Source organism: Oncorhynchus kisutch, linkage group LG18 (genome assembly GCF_002021735.2).
Source record: "Oncorhynchus kisutch isolate 150728-3 linkage group LG18, Okis_V2, whole genome shotgun sequence".
Lineage (NCBI taxonomy): Eukaryota > Metazoa > Chordata > Actinopteri > Salmoniformes > Salmonidae > Oncorhynchus > Oncorhynchus kisutch.
In genome coordinates this window covers 35,442,467-35,461,627 of record NC_034191.2, presented here as the reverse complement: position 1 = coordinate 35,461,627, position 19,161 = coordinate 35,442,467, and the positions used below count along the sequence as shown (strand labels likewise).

Sequence of the window (19,161 nt, the reverse complement as noted above, 5' to 3'; positions counted from 1 at the left end):
TGTTCATCAATTACAGCTCAGCATTCAACACCATAGTACCCTTCAAGTTCATCAATAAGCTTGAGGCCCTGAGTCTCAGCCGCCCTGTGCAATTGGGTCCTGGACTTTCTGACGGGCCGCCCTTAGGTGGTGAAGGTAGGAAACAACATCTCCACTTCGCTGATCCTCAACACTGGGGCCCCACAAGGGTGTGTACTCAGCACCCTCCTGTACTCCCTGTTCACCCATGACTGCGTGGCCATGCACGCCTCCAACTCAATCATCCAGTTTGCAGACGACAATGTTTACATATCTTACATTACTCATCTCATATGCATATACTGTATTTTAAACCATCTATTGCATCTTGCCTATGCCGCTCGGGCATCGCTCATCAATATATTTAGAGGTACATATTCTTATTCCATCCCTTTAGATTTGTGTGCATTAGGTGGTTGTTGTGGAATTGTTAGATTACTTGTTAAATATTACTGCACTGTCGGAACCAGAAGCACAAGCATTTCGCTACACTTGCATTAACATATACTAACCATGTCTATGTGACCAATAAAATGTGATTTGATAGAGAGGTACTAGTCATAGGGAATGATGGAGAATGTATTGCCTTGAATCACAAGAAATGATTCGGCATGGTGGAAGTGCTGTCGCATGGCACTGTGAGTGTGTGTGTGTTTGCGTGCCTGTGTGTGTGTATGTTTGGTCACACTGGTGCTTGTGTAGCACTAGTCCAGTCCTCTGCAGGTGAAAGAGAAGGGAGACTGAGGGCTACATGAACTTGTAGATTACAATATAACTTCTCTGTCTACTGTAGTTGGACCACTTGTCTTTGGTAATAAGGGGAAAGGAAAATTACTATTCCTGCAGACTAGATGGGAGTGTGTGCTTGAGTGGAAGGCGAGATGAGGTGACTAGGGGCGATTTGAGAGCGAGAGAGAGAGAGAGAGAGAGAGAGAGAGAGAGAGAGATCGATCCAGTATGACTTACCCAGAGGGGAACAGCAAGGTGAGCAACTTCACATTGCTTGTCCTCTATGCAGCCTAGGGACTATGGAAGTTCAACATACGGCTGAGGCAGTGATGAATTTAGGGACTCACAATTAATCTTTCTGGATTTACCTTGGTTTGACATATGTTTATGACCGCGGTGACACTGTGATGAGGTAACTGTGGCAGCCTACGTTGAACATCCATTCACAGTACAATATTTGGCAAAATAACTTATATGTCACAACTTACAAGTCTATTTTTATGTGCAGTATGTGACACATTTACAGTACCCCCACCACTCTAACACATACACAGTAAAACAAGCTGCAGCCTGTCAGGATCCTGGGCCCTGCTCTCTATATCATAATCAACACGCACACACATGCACACACATACACCCCTCCCTCTGCAGACTAATGGTCCTATTACCCTGAAAGGTCGGTTAGATCTCCTAATGCAGGGAGGAGTGGGGGGCCATATTGCAGTGTCCATCGGGTAAAGAGAGCAATATTTCATTTCACTATGGCTGCCCTGCCTGCGCTGTTGGGGTGACTGAAGTACCAATTGGTATTCATGAAGAATCGTGAAGATGTCGTTTTCTCAGAATTCCCATACTGATCATTATATAAAGGTAATGGGTCTGTGTGATGGTAAAAAAAACAGGGGGAGGCTTTTTTTAGACATCTAAACAGGGGTAAAATTGCAGTCAGCCTGACAAATAGACACCCTAGCTCCGCAGGTGCCATTATGGTCTTCATAAAGTGAATGATATGAGAACATCAGGGAAAGGCAGGAGGGAAGGTTCGCTTGGTATTAGGATTCATCTATGTATAAAAATCAAGTTGCCACGTGTCCCCGTAAAAATCCTTCGGCCGCGTTCCACAGCTAAGGCGAGGTGACGCAACAAACAATGGCTATAACATATGATGCAGTTAGCTGATACTTCAAATACCTATCCAGGCGTTGTAAGATATGTCAGGCATCAGCAACGTCTGAGCTCTGGAAGGCAGCCTTAGCTTCATCTTCTATCTACATTGAGTGACATCAAGCAATGAGATATTGTCTAACATGGATAGGCTATTCTGATATTCTAGGCCTCCTGAAGCTGCTTTTCCATCGGAGCTATTGGCGTCAGGTCTAGGTCAGGACTTGCTGTGGTATAGGGCATATCCTGGTCGACAAAACAGATCAATACCCTGTGTGACCCATTGGTCTGTCTGACCTTGTTCTGCCTGTTGTGGTTCAGGAGTTGACAACTATACTGACACCAGTGCATTAATTAAACTGTCCTTTGTTCAACTCAATACCCTTGAGGGTAGACACCTCTTTTGAGAGTGTGACTTTGTCTTAACACGGTTTCATGTGAAATAATATTAGAACTGTAAAGCAATCTAATATTGTTAGGGGATGGTGAAAAATGTTTTTAAAATTGTATAAACTGCCATAATTTCGCTGGACCCCAGGAAAATTGGCAGCAGCTAATGTGGATCCATAATAAATACAAATACAAATAATGAGCAAAACATAGTTCAGCCTCCAACCAATAGCCCAATAAGATAAAGCGGATAAATTTTGTACCCATTATGAAAATGTAGAGAATGCTTATTTTATCTACAGCAGCTCGTTTCCTTTTAAGGGGAATATATATATATATACAGCGTGCAGCCAGGAGCAAAATGACAGTCCGCTTGAAGAGAAGCGGGAGCATTTCCCAGCATGAAGAATCGTGAAGATGTCGTTTATATATATATATATATATATATATATATATATATATATATATATATATATATATATATATAGTGTGTGTGTGCGTGTCTTTGCGCGCGTGTGTGTTTTGATATATATGCTGGGAAATGCTCCCGCTTCTCTTCTCTTCGCTTCGCTTCTCTTCAAGCGGACTGTCATTTTGCTCCTGGCTGCACGCTGTTAACGACCGTAGTACAGACACTCGCCCGAAGTCACCGTAACGTCACCGTAGCGCTGGAATTGATCCTCTCCTCGTTCGGGGATGTGCATTTGGACAGGAGAGTGTCCTCCGGACGGACAGCGACGCACCGCATTGCTACGCTCCTCTCCTACCTAGGACATACAAACTCCGGCTCTGAAAGCTTATCTTGGACGGGATGGCCGGTGCTAAGTGCCTTCTGAAGACGCCGAGGTATGTTAACGGAGCGTGTTAATTAATAGGTTACGGCGACTGTTGTGGGAGTTTAATAAAATTGAATGTTCCCGTATTGACTGCAAATAAATGTTAGCCTATTTAAAAAAAAAAAAATCCTTTCGTTGCAATGCAATTGGTTGCTTATGTGTCAATTGCAATACTGCAATAATGTAGCCAAAATACGCCAACAACGTTTTGTACAAATCCAGTATTTTTAGTACAGTAGCCTGTATCAGCACAGCTTGCACAGAGCAGTCGCCGAAACAAGTGCTGTGCATAAGCTCTTGAGCGTTAGACTCAGAGGACCTTAGGAAAAATGAATAACTGAAACAGGAAAACATAAGATTGACAGTAATCGAACCTATACATGGAATTACATTTTTCCAAAGATGATGCAGTTCATCTGCCTATGTAGTCTGTGTAACAGTTTTAATAGCCTATACTACTCTTAAAATGTGTTATGGTTATTTGAATGATGAAGAAATGGTGTAAACATTGTGTCGTGCAGCTAACCAAAAATGCCCACTTTGCGTATGCGGTGCCATGCATTTGGAGACACAGCCTAACCATCTCGGCTCACTTCAATGCGCAATACAGAGTAGCCTAAAGACAAATGTCAATCAATGCATTAGCCTAATACTTTATGCATTCATTTTATCGGTTTGCCAGGGGCAGACTGTGTCAAGAAATGCCTTTGCATTTAATCCACACCAGCCCACATCACTGAGCATGCAGCCAACTCAACCCCCTCCTCTGGTGTCACTCTGTGTTCTTCTTGTTCTCTGTATCTCTGTAGGCCTACATTATAAAAGCCAAGCTAAAAACGTAGGCTATATTGTAAATGAGTGCCTGTCATATGTGTTCCCCTGAATCAACACCTCACCAAATTGTTAATTACTTTTACTTTTACAATTACTGTAAAACGTCATTCATAGTAAGGGCTCTTAAAATGAAAAAAAAATAAAAATGAAAAAACAACTGGTAGCTCTGGTGCTCCCAACTTTAATAAGTTAGGAGCACAACATAAAATGTAGGAGCACCAGAAAATACGAGTTTTAACAGCGATTCAGATATAGCCTATATGAAATCTAACATTTTGTACATCACATAGGGGATTTGCAGTTTGCCACGAGCTGAACCTGCTTATCACCTCATGATTAAGTGTCGATATTACCGTATCTCCCACCTTGCCTCCACCGCTTTGACCGGGCTCATCTACAAACCGAAGGCAATGAGCCTATCATGATGATGAAACGTTATAGAGTACCGCTTGTATCAGAAGATTAAATGTGTTTCGGCTTCAACATGGATCGGATGAGACCGGGGCGCTCAGCAGCGCGCAAAATGTGCATCCTGATTTTCCAAACGTCAAGCTAACCATCTTCATTTGGAAAGGTCATTCTCAGGAATCAGTTAGCCTACCGAGCCACGGATGTGAGCGAAACTAAAGATTTAGCATATTCTGACTTCAATTGTCTCTATTTTGTGGGGATTTGTTTCTGTTTTCTTTGTGTGTGGCATATAATAGCCATACAATTTATGGGTCACATATGTGAAATGAGTTACAGTAGGGTGTTGTTTGTGATTGTGACACAAGGCTAGGCTGCATGTCCAGAAGAGCACGTTACCTGTGCGGTCAGTTCCAGTTTTGCATCCTGGTGAATGACAGAGTATCTTGGGATTGTGTGCTGAGCTCTTGTATTGACCATTGTAAATACATTACTGTGATGTAGAGGACAAATGCACTTGGTCCCGGGAGTGATTTCATATAGTACCAGTCAAAAGTTTGGACACACCTACTCATTCAAAGGTTTTTCTTAATTTTTTTACTATTTTCTACATTGTAGAAAGTAGTGAAGGCATCAAAACTATGAAATTACACATATGTCATCATGTAGTAACCAAAAAAGTGTTAATAAAATCTAAATATATTTTAGATTTGAGATTCTTCACAGTAGCCACCCTTTGCCTTGATGACAGCTTTGCACACTCTTGGCATTCTCTCAACCAGCATCATGAGGTAGTCACCTGGGATGCATTTCAGTTAACAGGTGTGCCTTGTTAAAAGTTAATTTGTGGAATTTCTTTCCTTCTTGATGCGTTTGAGCCAATTAGTTGTGTTGTGACAAGGTAGGAGTGGTACACAGAATATAGTTCTATTTGGTAAAAGATCAAGTTAATATTATATCAAGAACAGCTCAAATAAGCAAAGGGAAACAACAGTCCATCATTACTTTAAGACATGAAGGTCAGTCAATTTGGAAAATGTCAAGATCTTTCAAAAACCATTAAGCGCTATGATGAAACTGTCCCTCATGAGGACCGCCATAGGAAAGGAACACCCAGAGTTACCTCTGCTGCAGAGAATAAGTTCATTAGAGTTAACTGCACCTCCGATTGCAGCCCAAATAATAGCTTCACAGAGTTCAAGTATCAGACACATCTCAACATCAAGTGTTCAGAGGAGACTGTAAATCAGGCCTTCGTGGTCGAATTTCTGCAAAGAAACCACTACTAAAGGACACCAATAAGAAGAAGATATTGCTTGGGCCAAGAAACACGAGCAATGGACATTAAACCGGTGGAAATGGGTCCAAGTTTGAGATTTTTGGTTCCAACCATTGCGTCGTTGTGAGATGCAGAGTAGGTGAACGGATGATCTCTGCATGTGAGGTTCCCACCGTGAAGCATGGAGGAGGAGTGATGGTGTGGGGATGCTTTGCTGGTGACACTGTCAGTGATTTATTTAGAATTCAAGGCCCACTTAACCAGCATGGGTACCACTGCATTCTGTAGCGATACGCCACCCCATCTGGTTTGCGCTTAGTGTGACTATCATTTGTTTTTCAATAGTACAATGGCCTAAAACACACCTCCAGGCTGTGTATGGGATATTTGACCAAGAAGGAGAGTGATGGAGTACTGCATCTCAATTGAGATGGTTTGGAATGAGTTAGGCCGCATAATGAAGGAAAAGCAGCCAACAAGTGCTCAGCATATGTGGGAACTCCTTCAAGACTGTCAGAAAAGCATTCCTCATGAAGCTGGTTGAGAGAATGTCAAGAGTGTGCAAAGCTGTCATCAAGGCAAAGGGTGGCTACTTTGAAGAATCTCAAATCTCAAATATATTTGGAATTGTTTAACACTTTTTGGGTTACTACATGATTCCATGTGTTATTTCATAGTTTTGATGTCTTCACTATTATTCTACAATGTAGAAAAAAAAGTAAAAATAAAGAAAAACTTTTGACTGGTACTGTACATGATGTGACAATTTAAGAATGATGGCAGCCACTGTTCTTGAGGACCTTCAATGCTACAGATATGTGTTGGTACCCTTCCCCAGATCTGTGCCTCGACACAATCCGTCTCGGAGCTCAATGCCATGTGTGAAAATGGCCATCCAGTGTTTTTGTTGGTCACCACTGAACTAACTGTGCTGGCACTCAACAGTGTGTGTGGCCTTGGTATAACTGTGTTATAACAATATTACAATTTGGTATAATAATAATTTGACACTATTTCATAGAGGTTCAGTTGTACAGCTTGAGCATAACACTTTTGGTCCGTGGGTTGCACAGCAAACTTCCCCTCAAAGGAAGGGACTTACTTACCTTGGGGAAGATACAATGTAGACACACATAAGTAGGTTAATCCCTAATTTAAACAAGTGCCAAAATTAAATACTTTTAATTTACCATGAAAGTAATGACCACAGAGCCAGCTGGCTCTCTGGTCTTCATGTCCCTCCCTCCTTTTTATGTGCCAGTTTTATCCTAATTAATACAAACTTCTGATGATAAATCTGGCACTTTTTTTCTCCAAGTTAACTTTAAGATTACAGATCACAGATAATTATTCACAGATAAACAATTGATTTAATCCATTCAATTCTATATTGGTTGTAAACATACCCACGATCACCATAGATTGTCTCAAGCACCTCAAGACAAATGTTATGGCTGAGTTTGCCCTTGTTTTTGGTAGAAGTTCAGAGTTGTTGTGTTACTCTCATGCAACTTTATAATGGCTGGTGCTCAACGGCAGTGGGCATGTCAGGGAGCATGTCGCCAGGCCAGGGTGTTCACCCATAGGCTAATAGGTTCTCTAAAGCCCATACAGAGCCCTGGAGCTTTGGGCTGTGTTCAGTTGGTTCTGACACAGACACACTTTGTTCTCCTCCTGCAGTAACTTCCAGTCATCAGCCATGTTCCAGAGCTCTGAGTCGGGAGACGCCGAAGGAGTCAGCACAGACAGCACCCTGGGATCCTCTGTCACCGCCTGCAAGAAGGTAAATACAGGGGGACGGTGTGTGTGAAGGTGTGTATGCCCGGTAAATATTTGTGTGTGTGTGTGTGTGTGTGTGTGTCTCCCCCTCTCCCTGGTGAGGGAGAGTTTGTTCCATTGCAACAGACAGTAATGATGGAGGGCCTGGACTTGGAGTTTTAGGTAATCTAGTTTGATTTATCATTTCACTGTGTCAGGGAGACAATGAGTGAAATGGCAGATAACACTGGTCTCAGGGGAGATGACAACCTCTTCAGTTCTGCTCCCCCTCCTTGCTCTAGAATAACCAGCACTGTCAGTCAATATTGCTTTTTGTTCAGTTACTTCATTAGTAGACGGGTCGTCGAGTTAATTTACTTCAATTCAGACTCGCCACTCTGTCCATAACATACAAAAATAATACTATGTGTAGTATTTGTAATGGAAGTCTCTGCACAATGACACAAACTGTATGGCTCCCAAGTGTATATTTATAAAGACAACATTTGAACCCTGACTGTAGGTCAGGTCGCCTGTCTTGACAGACATGAAAATAAAAATATTGTCTGAATAAGATACATGTGGTAGAATAATATTATTACACAGTCTTCATTTTTTTACTGGTGAATATTTACGATGATATCAAGCACCTGCTCAAGCACCTGTATAGAACTGTGTTATGTTCTATACAGGTGTTATTGGTGCACATCGTAGAAAAACTAAAGCATTTATTATTGGACAAGTTGAAATAGCACCTCCCCGTTTTGGGCCTAATGAAGACTACCCTGCCCTCACTCCAAGCTCTGCCCAATTGTGTGATGTCATGACCATGAGGCCACTTGAGTGTGAGTCACCTCTACCTGGCCATGGCGCAGAGCAGATGGACAACACTGGGGAGAGACTGGACAGGGGGCATGAATGCGTCAGCCTACAAATACACAATGGAAATGATTATATTCGCTATTGTTTTGTAGCCCCTACCCAACCACATCTCTCTGGCCAAACGCTAAGCCCACTAGCGTTTCTTTTCCCGGATTTGTTTTCCTCCCTGCTTTCAGGGGGATTGGGCTAAATGCGGAAGACACATTGCAGTTGAATGCATTCAGTTGTGCAACTGACTAGGTATCCCCTTTCCCCTTCTTATAGAATGGGAACACATTCAGACCGTTCTGATTAGTCCCAGAAACCGATGGGTTGGGTCAGAGCCGGCCTAAAATCATTGGCTTTGATACTCTGATTGGTTAAAGATGATTCAATCGCTGATGAATTAGGATGGCAATTTCAGACTAAACGTATGTGAAAGGTTACATATCAAAGTTATCTTACAGATTATGATTAGAATATCCTGTTGTATCTCCTGAGGGATTCCAGCACCATTTACCCAATATGAAAATAATCAATATCTCTTAATAAGATGGCAAAGGAACTCTTTACTCTTGAGTGTCATTGAAAGTCACAGGTCAACAGGACTTGGCACTTAACCTATAGGGTCCATTGAAACAGCCCACGGGGGAAGAATAAAAACACAGTAAATATGTAGAGAGTAAATAGGCTAACTGACAGGCTATTGATCCCTCTTACAGAGGAAGGTCCCACAGAGCACCTCCTGAACAAAGGGCCTGTAGAGATCTTTTTAGCCAGAGGGTAAACACTAAGATTGTCAGCTGAAGGTGAATGGGGGACTCGTGTGTGTGTGTGTGTGTGTGTGTGTGTGTGTGTGTGTGTGTGTGTGTGTGTGTGTGTGTGTGTGTGTGTGTGTGTGTGTGTGTGTGTGTGTGTGTGTGTGTGTGTGTGTGTGTGTGTGTGTGTGTGTATTTGTATGTACTTTCCTATATTATACATTCTGAGAAATAGTTCAGTCATGTGTCTGTGTGTAAGACTGTGTGTTATCTGGGTCTTCCAGGTGCTGTGCAGTAGCAGTGTGCTGGACTCGTCAGAGTACTGGCTGAGGAATGAGAAGGCTCTGTGCAGGCTGGGCCTCCTGGAGGATGACGCTGAGGGGAGAAGCAATACGGTGAGTAGTATGTGTGTGTGTCCATGTGTGCTTTTGTGCGTGTGTGTGCCATGTGTGTACAGTTTTTTATGCAAAACAGGCTACTCGGCACATCAGGATGATTTTAAAATCTTATTGAATTCTTTAATTTGTATCTATCTGACTGCCATCAAATCTATGGCAATTTATAGCACTTTGTAGCACAGGACTTCTCCCTTGGGGCTGGTGTTCTTACTAGAAAACAAAGGTATCCCTCCGTTTGTCTGTCCTTTCCCTCAGTCTCATTCCGAGCTCTGGATCGATTAAAAAGCTTTTTAATCTTCCTGTTGTGTGTGGAAATGAGACAGTGACGTTTTTACACAATGTGTCCAGATCCCATAAATCCCTGGTGTGTTTTATGAGAGCAGGAAGAGATGCCAGCCATCTTCCTGTAGCATCGCCTCTCTGTGTGTGTGTGTGTGTGTGTGTGTGTGTGTGTGTGTGTGTGTGTGTGTGTGTGTGTGTGTGTGTGTGTGTGTGTGTGTGTGTGTGTGTGTGTGTGTGTGTGTGTGTGTGTGTGTGTGTGCGTGCGTGCACTTGCGCGAGTGTGTGTCACCTCTCTCCTCGATGACAAATTGTTCAGCCTCTCAATTCGCAATTCTTCCCGGGTTACACAACTAATCATTCAAATGTAAAAGAAGTGTGTGTGTGAGAGAGTTTGTGTGTGTGTGTTTGTGTGTGTGTGCACGCTTGGGGTTATGCTTGTGTGTTTGTTGATTCCCCTCACTCCCTCTTCTGTTAACCAGGATTATCACAGTCATAGGCCTGTGGCCATATCAGCTTAGTTAATTACAGACCCTGGGCCAGGAGTAAACAGGGTCTGTGTTAGTGAGTGTTTGGAATGCAGATTTAATAAGCTTGATGGGATATGGTTTTTGTTTACTCCGGGTTTCAGTTGGGGAGCGGGGGAAGGGTTGGTTTATTAGTGTATTCATTTGGTTCATTTATGGAATCATTGACACAATGCCCTTGTCATTGATTACACACTCAGCGGCAGCAGATGTATTTAAGTTAAGGTCAGAGGTCGTGTTGAGGATAGGATCAAGTTTATCGTCCCTGAAGGGAAATTGTCTTGGACACAGTGCTAAGTTGGTGACATTGATATGTCATCCTGGGTTTTTCACTTTCACAAAGTCTGATATCTTTATTGTCCATTCGATGGAGACAATATGGCCAAACCACCTGGTTCAGGATGTGACAATAGTGCTGTATATTCCTGAATAGGGACAGAAATGTGTGTGTGGAAGGCTCCGGAAGGAAAAGGGACTATGCACTCAGGAGCTCAAAGTGATAAGATAAAAGCTTGTAAGTTCTCTCTTGTCACTCCTCACCAAATCTAGGTCTTGTCACCTTTGATCACTCTCTCATGTTTTAATGCATGGAGTGAACAGAAATGTTACCTAGCTGAGATAGTCACAGTGAATTCCACCAAATCCTTGAACACATTGACGGAGGATAAGCAATTTGGAACCAAAGTCTTCTGCACCTTTAGTTCTGCTCTGCTAGTTACAGTGAAGTTACGGAGTTATGTTTCGGATCCTATTCTAAACACCTGTAGAGATGAGATCTATGTCGTTGTTCATCTCAGACCCCAGAACCAAATACTGCATGCACTAATCATCTGCCACGAGAGTTCATCACTATTATTTACCTCATCCTATTCCATCAACACCAAAAGTATTCCCAGTTTCACCTACTCTCTCTCTACACACACACACACACACACACACACACACACACACACACACACACACACACACACACACACACACGCACACACACACACACGCACACACGCACGCACGCACACACACACACACATACACACACACCCACTCCTCTTCTTGTTTTGAAACTCACAGCTCTCAGTCATCCATTCATCTTTAGGTTTAAACACTTCAGAGTGAGGGAGCATACACGTCAGCTATGTGTCCCATACTGGCATCATAAAACAGCCCCAGTGAGGAAGAATAGACTAAACATGCCATCTGCAGCCGAGGAACTGACTTACTGCAGGATGACACCTGGGTTGTGTTCGTTAGGCACCAAATGGAAGAAAACATACTGAAACAGGGAAGAACGACCTGAACTTGCTTATTTTCCTTTGCCATTGCAAAATGTTTAGCTACGGTGTGCCGTAATGAATATGACCCAAAGTGTCCTCACTGCTGTTTCTGCTGCCAGGTTCTATGATTAAACATCATGTTAACGTCTTTATTCCACTCTCTAAGGGCTCTAACAGCTGCATCTATGTAGATAATTGAGTGGTATTCAATGAGATAGGGGAGGTGAGAAATACTGAATGTTAACTGTATCTCACGGCTGATGGCTAGGACGGCGTTAGTTACAGTGATGAGATTAGATATTCCCAATTCGTATCATTCCTCACTGCTCTAATTGCCTGCTTGGTCCCACAGCAACTGTGTGTCTGCCTGCTTGTCTGTCTGCCTGCCTGCTTGTGTGTCTGCCTGCCTGTTTGTCTGCCTGCCTGCTTGTGTGTCTGCCTGCCTGCCTGCTTGTGTGCCTGGGTCTAGGATTGGGTATGTCTGGCAATGGGACATCATCACTACTTGGTTAGATGATATAATATTATTCCAGAGTTGGAGGCTGAATGGAAAGCTGAACAGGTGTAGACACTATACACATGGTGCTGTGAATATTCAATGAGCTCCATTACCCTAATCTACCGGAACTGAAATCTTGCGTAATTTTGTCAGCTAGGTCATTTTCTTCGGTTTACGTGCAATCTGTTCACGAGAGACTATCACAACCCAGAACAGCTATACAGACAGCGCACATGAATAATGGAAGTGCATGTAATGCCTCCTGGCTGGCGCTATTGCTTGGAGGTCAGGGGTCAGGAGCCGCAGTAGGATACCAAGGATGTGTTCCAAACAGCACCGTATTCCCTATTTAGTGCACTACTGTAGTGCATGATATAGGGAACAGGGTACCATTTGAGAGACAACCAGAGACAGAGCATCCAAGTGGCTCACGGTCACAACGTGGCCTGGCTTTGGCGGGCTTACATAACAACCACAGGGGAACACACAGCGGACACAGGAAGAATGACTGAGTGTGCTGAGATGAGAGCAATGGGGCGTAGAGAGAACCAGAGCGACAGAGGTTAGAGTTGAGAAGAAGGGTGGAAAGGAGGGTGAGATTGAGTGAGGGGAAGAGGATTTGTTGTTGAGGGGAGAGCTTAGGGTGGGTGGATGTGCACGCACATGTGTATTGTACTACATAGCCTGTGAATATTTGTAATCTTTATCGAAAATGAGTGAGAGCGTAATAAGGACTTTCTGCGCCTGTGCTTGTGTGACCAAGCATGTGTGTGTATTGCAATATATTGTATTATAGCCTGTGAATGTTTGTAATCTTTATGGAAAATGAGTCAGAGCGTCTTAAACGAGCCTCTACATTTGTGGGCGTGTTTGTGTGTGTTCCTGTCTTGACTCTTTGTGTAACCAGTCCTGTACCCATTCAACCTCCTGTCCCCAGTCCAGGGCTTTAACTACACGTACACACAAGCACACCTGACTTCTGCAGTGCCCAAGGAACAGCAACACATCTAACCCACTCTTTTCAGAGCTATAGCTCTCCGTTAAAAACATTGACATCACTGCTGCCATAGCACCATGGTCATTATGCACTGTGACGATTGTCCTATATCTTCTGTCACATAAACTAGGGTCTGTCCTAATTATGTATGTCCAGACATTGATTAACACCTGTTTATTATGAGAAGCATTTTATCGACTGTAATTGATGTGGGGAAATGTATCATGTGGAATACATTACCTGAGTGTGTTGGTATACCTTTATTGAAGTTGATTGTCAATTAGGTGATTTAAAGAGTTTGCCATGCATTCTGGGTAATGGGTATTTCTACAAGAAGCATGTCATTGCTTTGTTTGTGAAACAAGACAGACAGGTAACAGGTTGATATGCTGCTGGATTTTCTTTGGTTAGAGCTGATTAGGATTCCGATAAGTTTATTAGGCCCAACTTTAGTTCATCGTCCTATTTATTTTTGTTTGTAAATATTTATACAGTTTTTGCCAGCTTCACATTTGCTAATAAAAGTTCACTCTAGGCAAGAAAAGTCTAGTTTTGCTGTTGCCTCCTCACTGTTAACATCCTACTGCATGGTCAAACAGACAAAAACAGTCAGGTGGGGACTACCTAAAAAATGTCTGTTGCTAAATGTTTTGCTACAGTGTTTTCTAATGAATATGACCCCTCTCACCAGCATGTTAACTGAGAGAGGAGAGAGTTCTTTTTTTTTTTTTCAAATTCATAACTGTCCACCACTGTTTTCCTCGTGGCTACTCGCTGCAAAAACCTCTTGATTAGTTTCATGTTTGAGTCATCCAGCTGTCCCTGATTGGTTATGGTATTTAGAGTAGAATCACCCTGAGGTTGTGATTGGTCACTTGGCTGGGTTGACCTGGAGGCTGGAGCACAGCTGTAGATTTGCCCGCTTGTTGGGTGCCCGGTGAACCGCGAGACCCTGGGTCACACCCAGCGCTGTCCTCCAGCCGCCAGGCACCCATCCAAAGGACGCCACCTCAGCAGGGGCACAACACGAGGAAACGGGCGCATAGATAAATTGAGCCAAAATCGCAGAATTTATCATTGGGGCCGGGATCAAATAAAATCGTATTTGTCACATGCGCCGAATACAACAGATGTAGACCTTACCATGAAATGCTTACTTACAAGTCCATTAACCAACAATTCAGTTAAGAAAATATTGACTAAATAAACAAAAATAATGAGGCTATATACAGGGTTATCGGTACGGAGTCAATGTGCAGGAGTACAGGTTAGTCGAGGATAACAGTATCACGATATTCGTTTGTATCGTGGCAAGGAAACTAAACAAGAAGCAGATTTAACTTCTTTAGGAAAACAGCCCTAATGTTGGGAACAAATATTATGTTGTCATCCAGAGTCACATTTATTTATTTTCCAAGCTATAGCATACTATTTTACATACAGCAGGTTTTTAATGGACCAAAGATTGTGGCCTGCTTCGTGTTTTCATGTTTGCCAAGGAAAAAATATTGCGAAACACTGTTATTGTCCCGGTCCTATTTATCATACATACACGCGCACATCACACGCACTCGGGTGTGCAACCAATCAGAACCCCTATTTTCTAGCATCTATTTTGATTTGTAATCTCTGTGCGTCAATTAGTTAGGCATAGATTAAACTGGTCTGTCTGCTCTGAAGAATTAGTGGAGCCTCGTTCACATCTGTGGTCTCTGTCTCACTGACAGAGATAGCTAGATGGCACATACAGCTTTCAACCCGAAACCCATTTTTGGGACTGCAGGCAATTGCCTCTCCCACCTAATGGTGATTTGTTTAAATGATTTTGTCCTTGGGAAGGGCACCATATCTCCTATTTTTTTTAACTCCTCGTTCCTCTTCCCTCCCTCTTCTTTTTTTTTCTCCCCCTCTCATTCTCCAACAGTCATCTGCTTATTTTTCTCTGCGATTGCTTTGACCTGCATGCAACACACAATAAACCCAATCATTTGATAACCTTCACAACACCTCAGCTCGCACGGGCTTGATAGAACCGCCATTCTAAGACAGCTTCTAAATTGGTTGTACAAGTACCAGGGTGGGCTTTCGTGAAAGAAAATGTAGGGGAAAGGCTGAATGTGATGCTGATAATGTAAACAGGGGTGAAATGTGGTGTTTCACTCCGGTGGACATTTTAACTCTACCGATAAAGAGCACCACTCCAGCTGCTTTCCTCGTTCTGTTTCCTCCGTTCAATTCTGTCCCCTTTTCAGCTTTGGGATGATTAGCTCAGTGTTTCACCCTATAGGTTGCTGTTGATAACATACCAATGAAATAGGCAGAAAGTATGTGGAATAAAATGGGGTGCAAGACTAATTTGTAAAAGAGGAAAATGTCAATCAAATACACTCGTAACAGAGACTAACATCCATGATGTCACAGAGTAACAAACTTCCAGATTTAGCCTGATTGGCAGATAGAACTGTTGTATCTCTAAACTGATTGGGCCATTCGTTCCAGTTTCAATTGCTGCATCTGTTTGTATATCTCCTTCTGATTCTCTGGTTATATATTGGTTTTGGAGAGATGGTATATAAATTCATCTGGGATGAATAGAGAGAGAGCTGTAGAGAACGATGGCTAGATAAGAAGAAGTGGTTATGGAGTGTGTGCCTGTGTGTTACAGCTGGGGGAGGGGCTGTTTATTGGTTATTGAGAAGAAGAAAAAAGTTATGATCCTTCTGCAACCAAGGGCTATGCCTCACGCCCCTTTTCTAATTAACTCAACTATTGATGAATACTTTCCCAAAGCATTTGTAGATGAAGTTTGACATCATTTCTATCCACAATCCAGCCGCACTGCCGTGACAGAGTAACACTTATGAAAATCGATGTTTGATGGGACGGCCAATGTTCTATGCATGAATGAACAACATTCGTAGCACTTTGCTGTTCAATAGTCTGGGTTGGCAAGAGAAATAACATACCAATACATCTACGATTGCTTTGGAAAACTCACCCCTGAGTAAACAATGGGAAAGCAATCAGTGAGATTATTCTCCAAAATAGCACCTCATTCCCTGTATAGTGCACTTCTTTGACCAGGGCAAATAGGGACTCTGGTCCAAAGTAATGCACTATATAGGGAATAGAGTGTAATTTGGGACCCATTCAGTGAAATTCTGTATGTAGGGACTGTCGCTCGCTCCCTGGGGACTGACTGACTAAGTGGGTGCCAATTAGCCCTGTTGTGTCCTGCTTAGTCTTACGTTGCCATACCTCCAAAATCACCTCCTGTTAGAGGCTTGTAAATGGCAAGTGAGGGCTAACACAGCATGTTTGCGTCCTCTGTCAGACTAATAATCATGCTTTTATCTGGGTAAAACCAATGTTCTGAAGCTTTTTCCCTCTCATTTCAGATGTGCTTTGTGAATCTGGACCAGCAGAAGGTGGATCGTCACAACGACAGCTGCATCAAGGTGTGCTGGCTTCTCTCCATCTATCTCCTCCCCCCTACCCATTAACTCCTCCCCCTACCCATTAACTCCTCCCCTACCCATTAACCTCTCCCACTACCATTAACTCCTCCCCTACCCATTAACTCCTCCCCCTACCCATGAACTCCTCTACCTACCCATTAACTCCTCTCACTACCCATGATCTTCTCCCCCTACCCACGATCTTCTCCCACCTACCCATGATCTCCTCCCCCTACCCATAATCTCCTCCCCCTACCCATGATCTTCTCCTCCCTACCCATGATCTCCTCCCTCCTACCCATGATCTCCACCCCCATACCCATGATGATCTCCTCCCCCATACCCATGATCTTCTCCCTCCTACCCATGATCTTCTCCCTCCTACCCATGATCTCCTCCCTCCTACCCATGATCTCCTCCCTCCTACCCATGCTCTCCTCCCTCCTACCCATGCTCTCCTCCCACCTACCCATGCTCTACTCTCATATCCTCTCCTCCCTCCTACCCATGCTCTCCTCTCATATCCTCTCCTCCCTCCTACCCATGCTCTCCTCTCATATCCTCTCCTCCCTCCTACCCATGCTCTCCTCCCGCCTACCCATGCTCTCCTCTCATATCCTCTCCTCCCCCCTACCCATGCTCTCCTCCCTCCTACCCATGCTCTCCTCTCATATCCTCCCCCCTACCCATGCTCTCCTCCCGCCTACCCATGCTCTCCTCTCATATCCTCTCCTCCCTCCTACCCATGCTCTCCTCCCTCCTACCCATGCTCTCCTCTCATATCCTCTCCTCCCCCCTACCCATACTCCCCTCCCTCCTACCCATGCTCTCCTCTCATATCCTCTCCTCCCCCCTACCCATGCTCTCCTTCCCCCTACCCATGCTCTCCTCTCATATCCTCTCCTCCCCTACCCATGATCTCCTCCCCCATACCCATGAACTTCTCCCTCCTACCCATGATCTTCTCCCCCCTACCCATGATCTCCTCCCCCCTACCATTGATCTCCTCCGCCCTACCCATGATCTCCTCCACCCTACCATTGATCTCCTCCGCCCTACCCATGATCTCCTCCCCCCTACCCATGATCTCCTCCCCCCTACCCATGCTCTCCTCTCATATCCTCCCTCCTACCCATGCTCTTCTCCCTCCTACCCATGCTCTCCTCTCATATCCTCTCCTCCCTCCTACCCATGCTCTCCTCCCGCCTACCCATGCTCTCCTCTCATATCCTCTCCTCCCTCCTACCCATGCTCTCCTCCCGCCTACCCATGCTCTCCTCTCATATCCTCTCCTCCCTCCTACCCATGCTCCCCTCCCTCCTACCCATGCTCTCCTCTCATATCATCTCCTCCCCCTACCCATGCTCTCCTCCCCCCTACCCATGCTCTCCTCTCATATCCTCTCCTCACCTACCCATGATCTCCTCCACCCTACCCATGATCTCCTCCCCCCTACCCATGCTCTCCTCTCATATCCTCCCCCCTACCCATGCTCTCCTCCCTCCTACCCATGCTCTCCTCTCATATCCTCTCCTCCCCCCTATCCATGCTCTCCTCCCGCCTACCCATGCTCTCCTCTCATATCCTCTCCTCCCCCCTTCCCATGCTCTATTCCCTCCTACCCATGCTCTCCTCTCATATCCTCTCCTCCCTCCTCCCCTCTCCTCCCCCGACCCATTAACTCCTCTGCTCCCTCTCTCATCCTCTCGTCTCTTTCCTATCCTTTCATCTCCTCCTGTTCCCCCAGTCTTTCTTAACCATCGTAAACACTGGCTCTGTTGCCATGGATTCAGGATAATTAGCCTGGGTGAGAGGGGTTGATTTGTTTAGGTAATTAGCAGGTGTGTGCTGGTGATGACTGCCTGTGTGACTATCACAGTGACTGTGGGCGACGTCTCTCTTTCCCCTAGAAACTGGCCTCCATCTCTCCAGACCTGCCCAAGCTGGTTGGCTCTCTGAGCGTGCGACAGCCCAAGGTGAACGAGATCCTGCTGCTCGGTGGTTTGGAGACTCCGGACCCCTCTCACCCTCACCAGTACCCCACCCACACACAGGTGAGCACACATACACACACAAACACGTCTTCTTCCTTCTCATTTTATGGTTTGTTGAGATCCCTCCATCCACCCATTGACTGACTCATCAGCTCTGAGTATTACACGAGCAGACAAGGTAGAACTTATCAATTATTGAATTCCTTCCTTCCTCTGTGTGTGTGTGTGTGTTTGTGTTTGTACCTGTGTGTTTGTACCTGTGTGTGTGTGTTTGTACCTGTGTGTCTGCGTGTGTGTGTGTGTGTGTTTGTACCTGTGTGCGTGCGTGTGTGTATGTATGTGTGTATTGCCTCCAGGGCCAGAGGGGTACAGATGTGTGCCTGGTCCAGTGTCCTGGGGGCCGGCGGCCCACCAGCATCATCTATGAGATCAACAAGTTCCTGATCGGGCTACAGTGGGGTCAGGAGAGGCAGGGGTCTCAGGGGCGGATGATGGCAGGGCAGAGGATGGATGACGACACCAACCGCTCCTTCTCATCCATAGAGGAGGACTTTCTCACTGCCTCAGAACACCTGGGGGATGACAGCGAGGATGACGGCTTACGAAATGGTGATTTTCTCTCATCCTTTTGAATACCCATGTACTGTATTTGAGTTCAATATATTTTACTGACATATGTGGTGAATATGAAAGTAGAGTA

General features: G+C 44.5%; 1 protein-coding gene across 4 annotated transcripts in view; it reads left to right on the top strand.

Moving 5' to 3' along the window:
* Positions 1 to 2,842: 2,842 nt before the first annotated feature.
* Positions 2,843 to 19,161, top strand: part of LOC109909380 (A-kinase anchor protein SPHKAP-like) — a 40,678-nt gene continuing 24,359 nt past the window's right edge. For 2 of the 4 annotated variants that reach the window (XM_031795918.1, XM_031795917.1), the window contains exons 1-6: positions 3,012 to 3,147; positions 7,339 to 7,441; positions 9,320 to 9,430; positions 16,408 to 16,467; positions 18,378 to 18,521; positions 18,818 to 19,070. In XM_031795918.1, the coding sequence (XP_031651778.1) occupies positions 3,113 to 3,147; positions 7,339 to 7,441; positions 9,320 to 9,430; positions 16,408 to 16,467; positions 18,378 to 18,521; positions 18,818 to 19,070 (706 nt within the window). In that variant the 5' untranslated portion in view covers positions 3,012 to 3,112. Of the gene's footprint in view, positions 3,148 to 7,338; positions 7,442 to 9,319; positions 9,431 to 16,407; positions 16,468 to 18,377; positions 18,522 to 18,817; positions 19,071 to 19,161 lie in introns of all 4 variants that reach the window. The other 2 variants (XM_031795916.1, XM_031795919.1) reach the window with 2 other exon arrangements.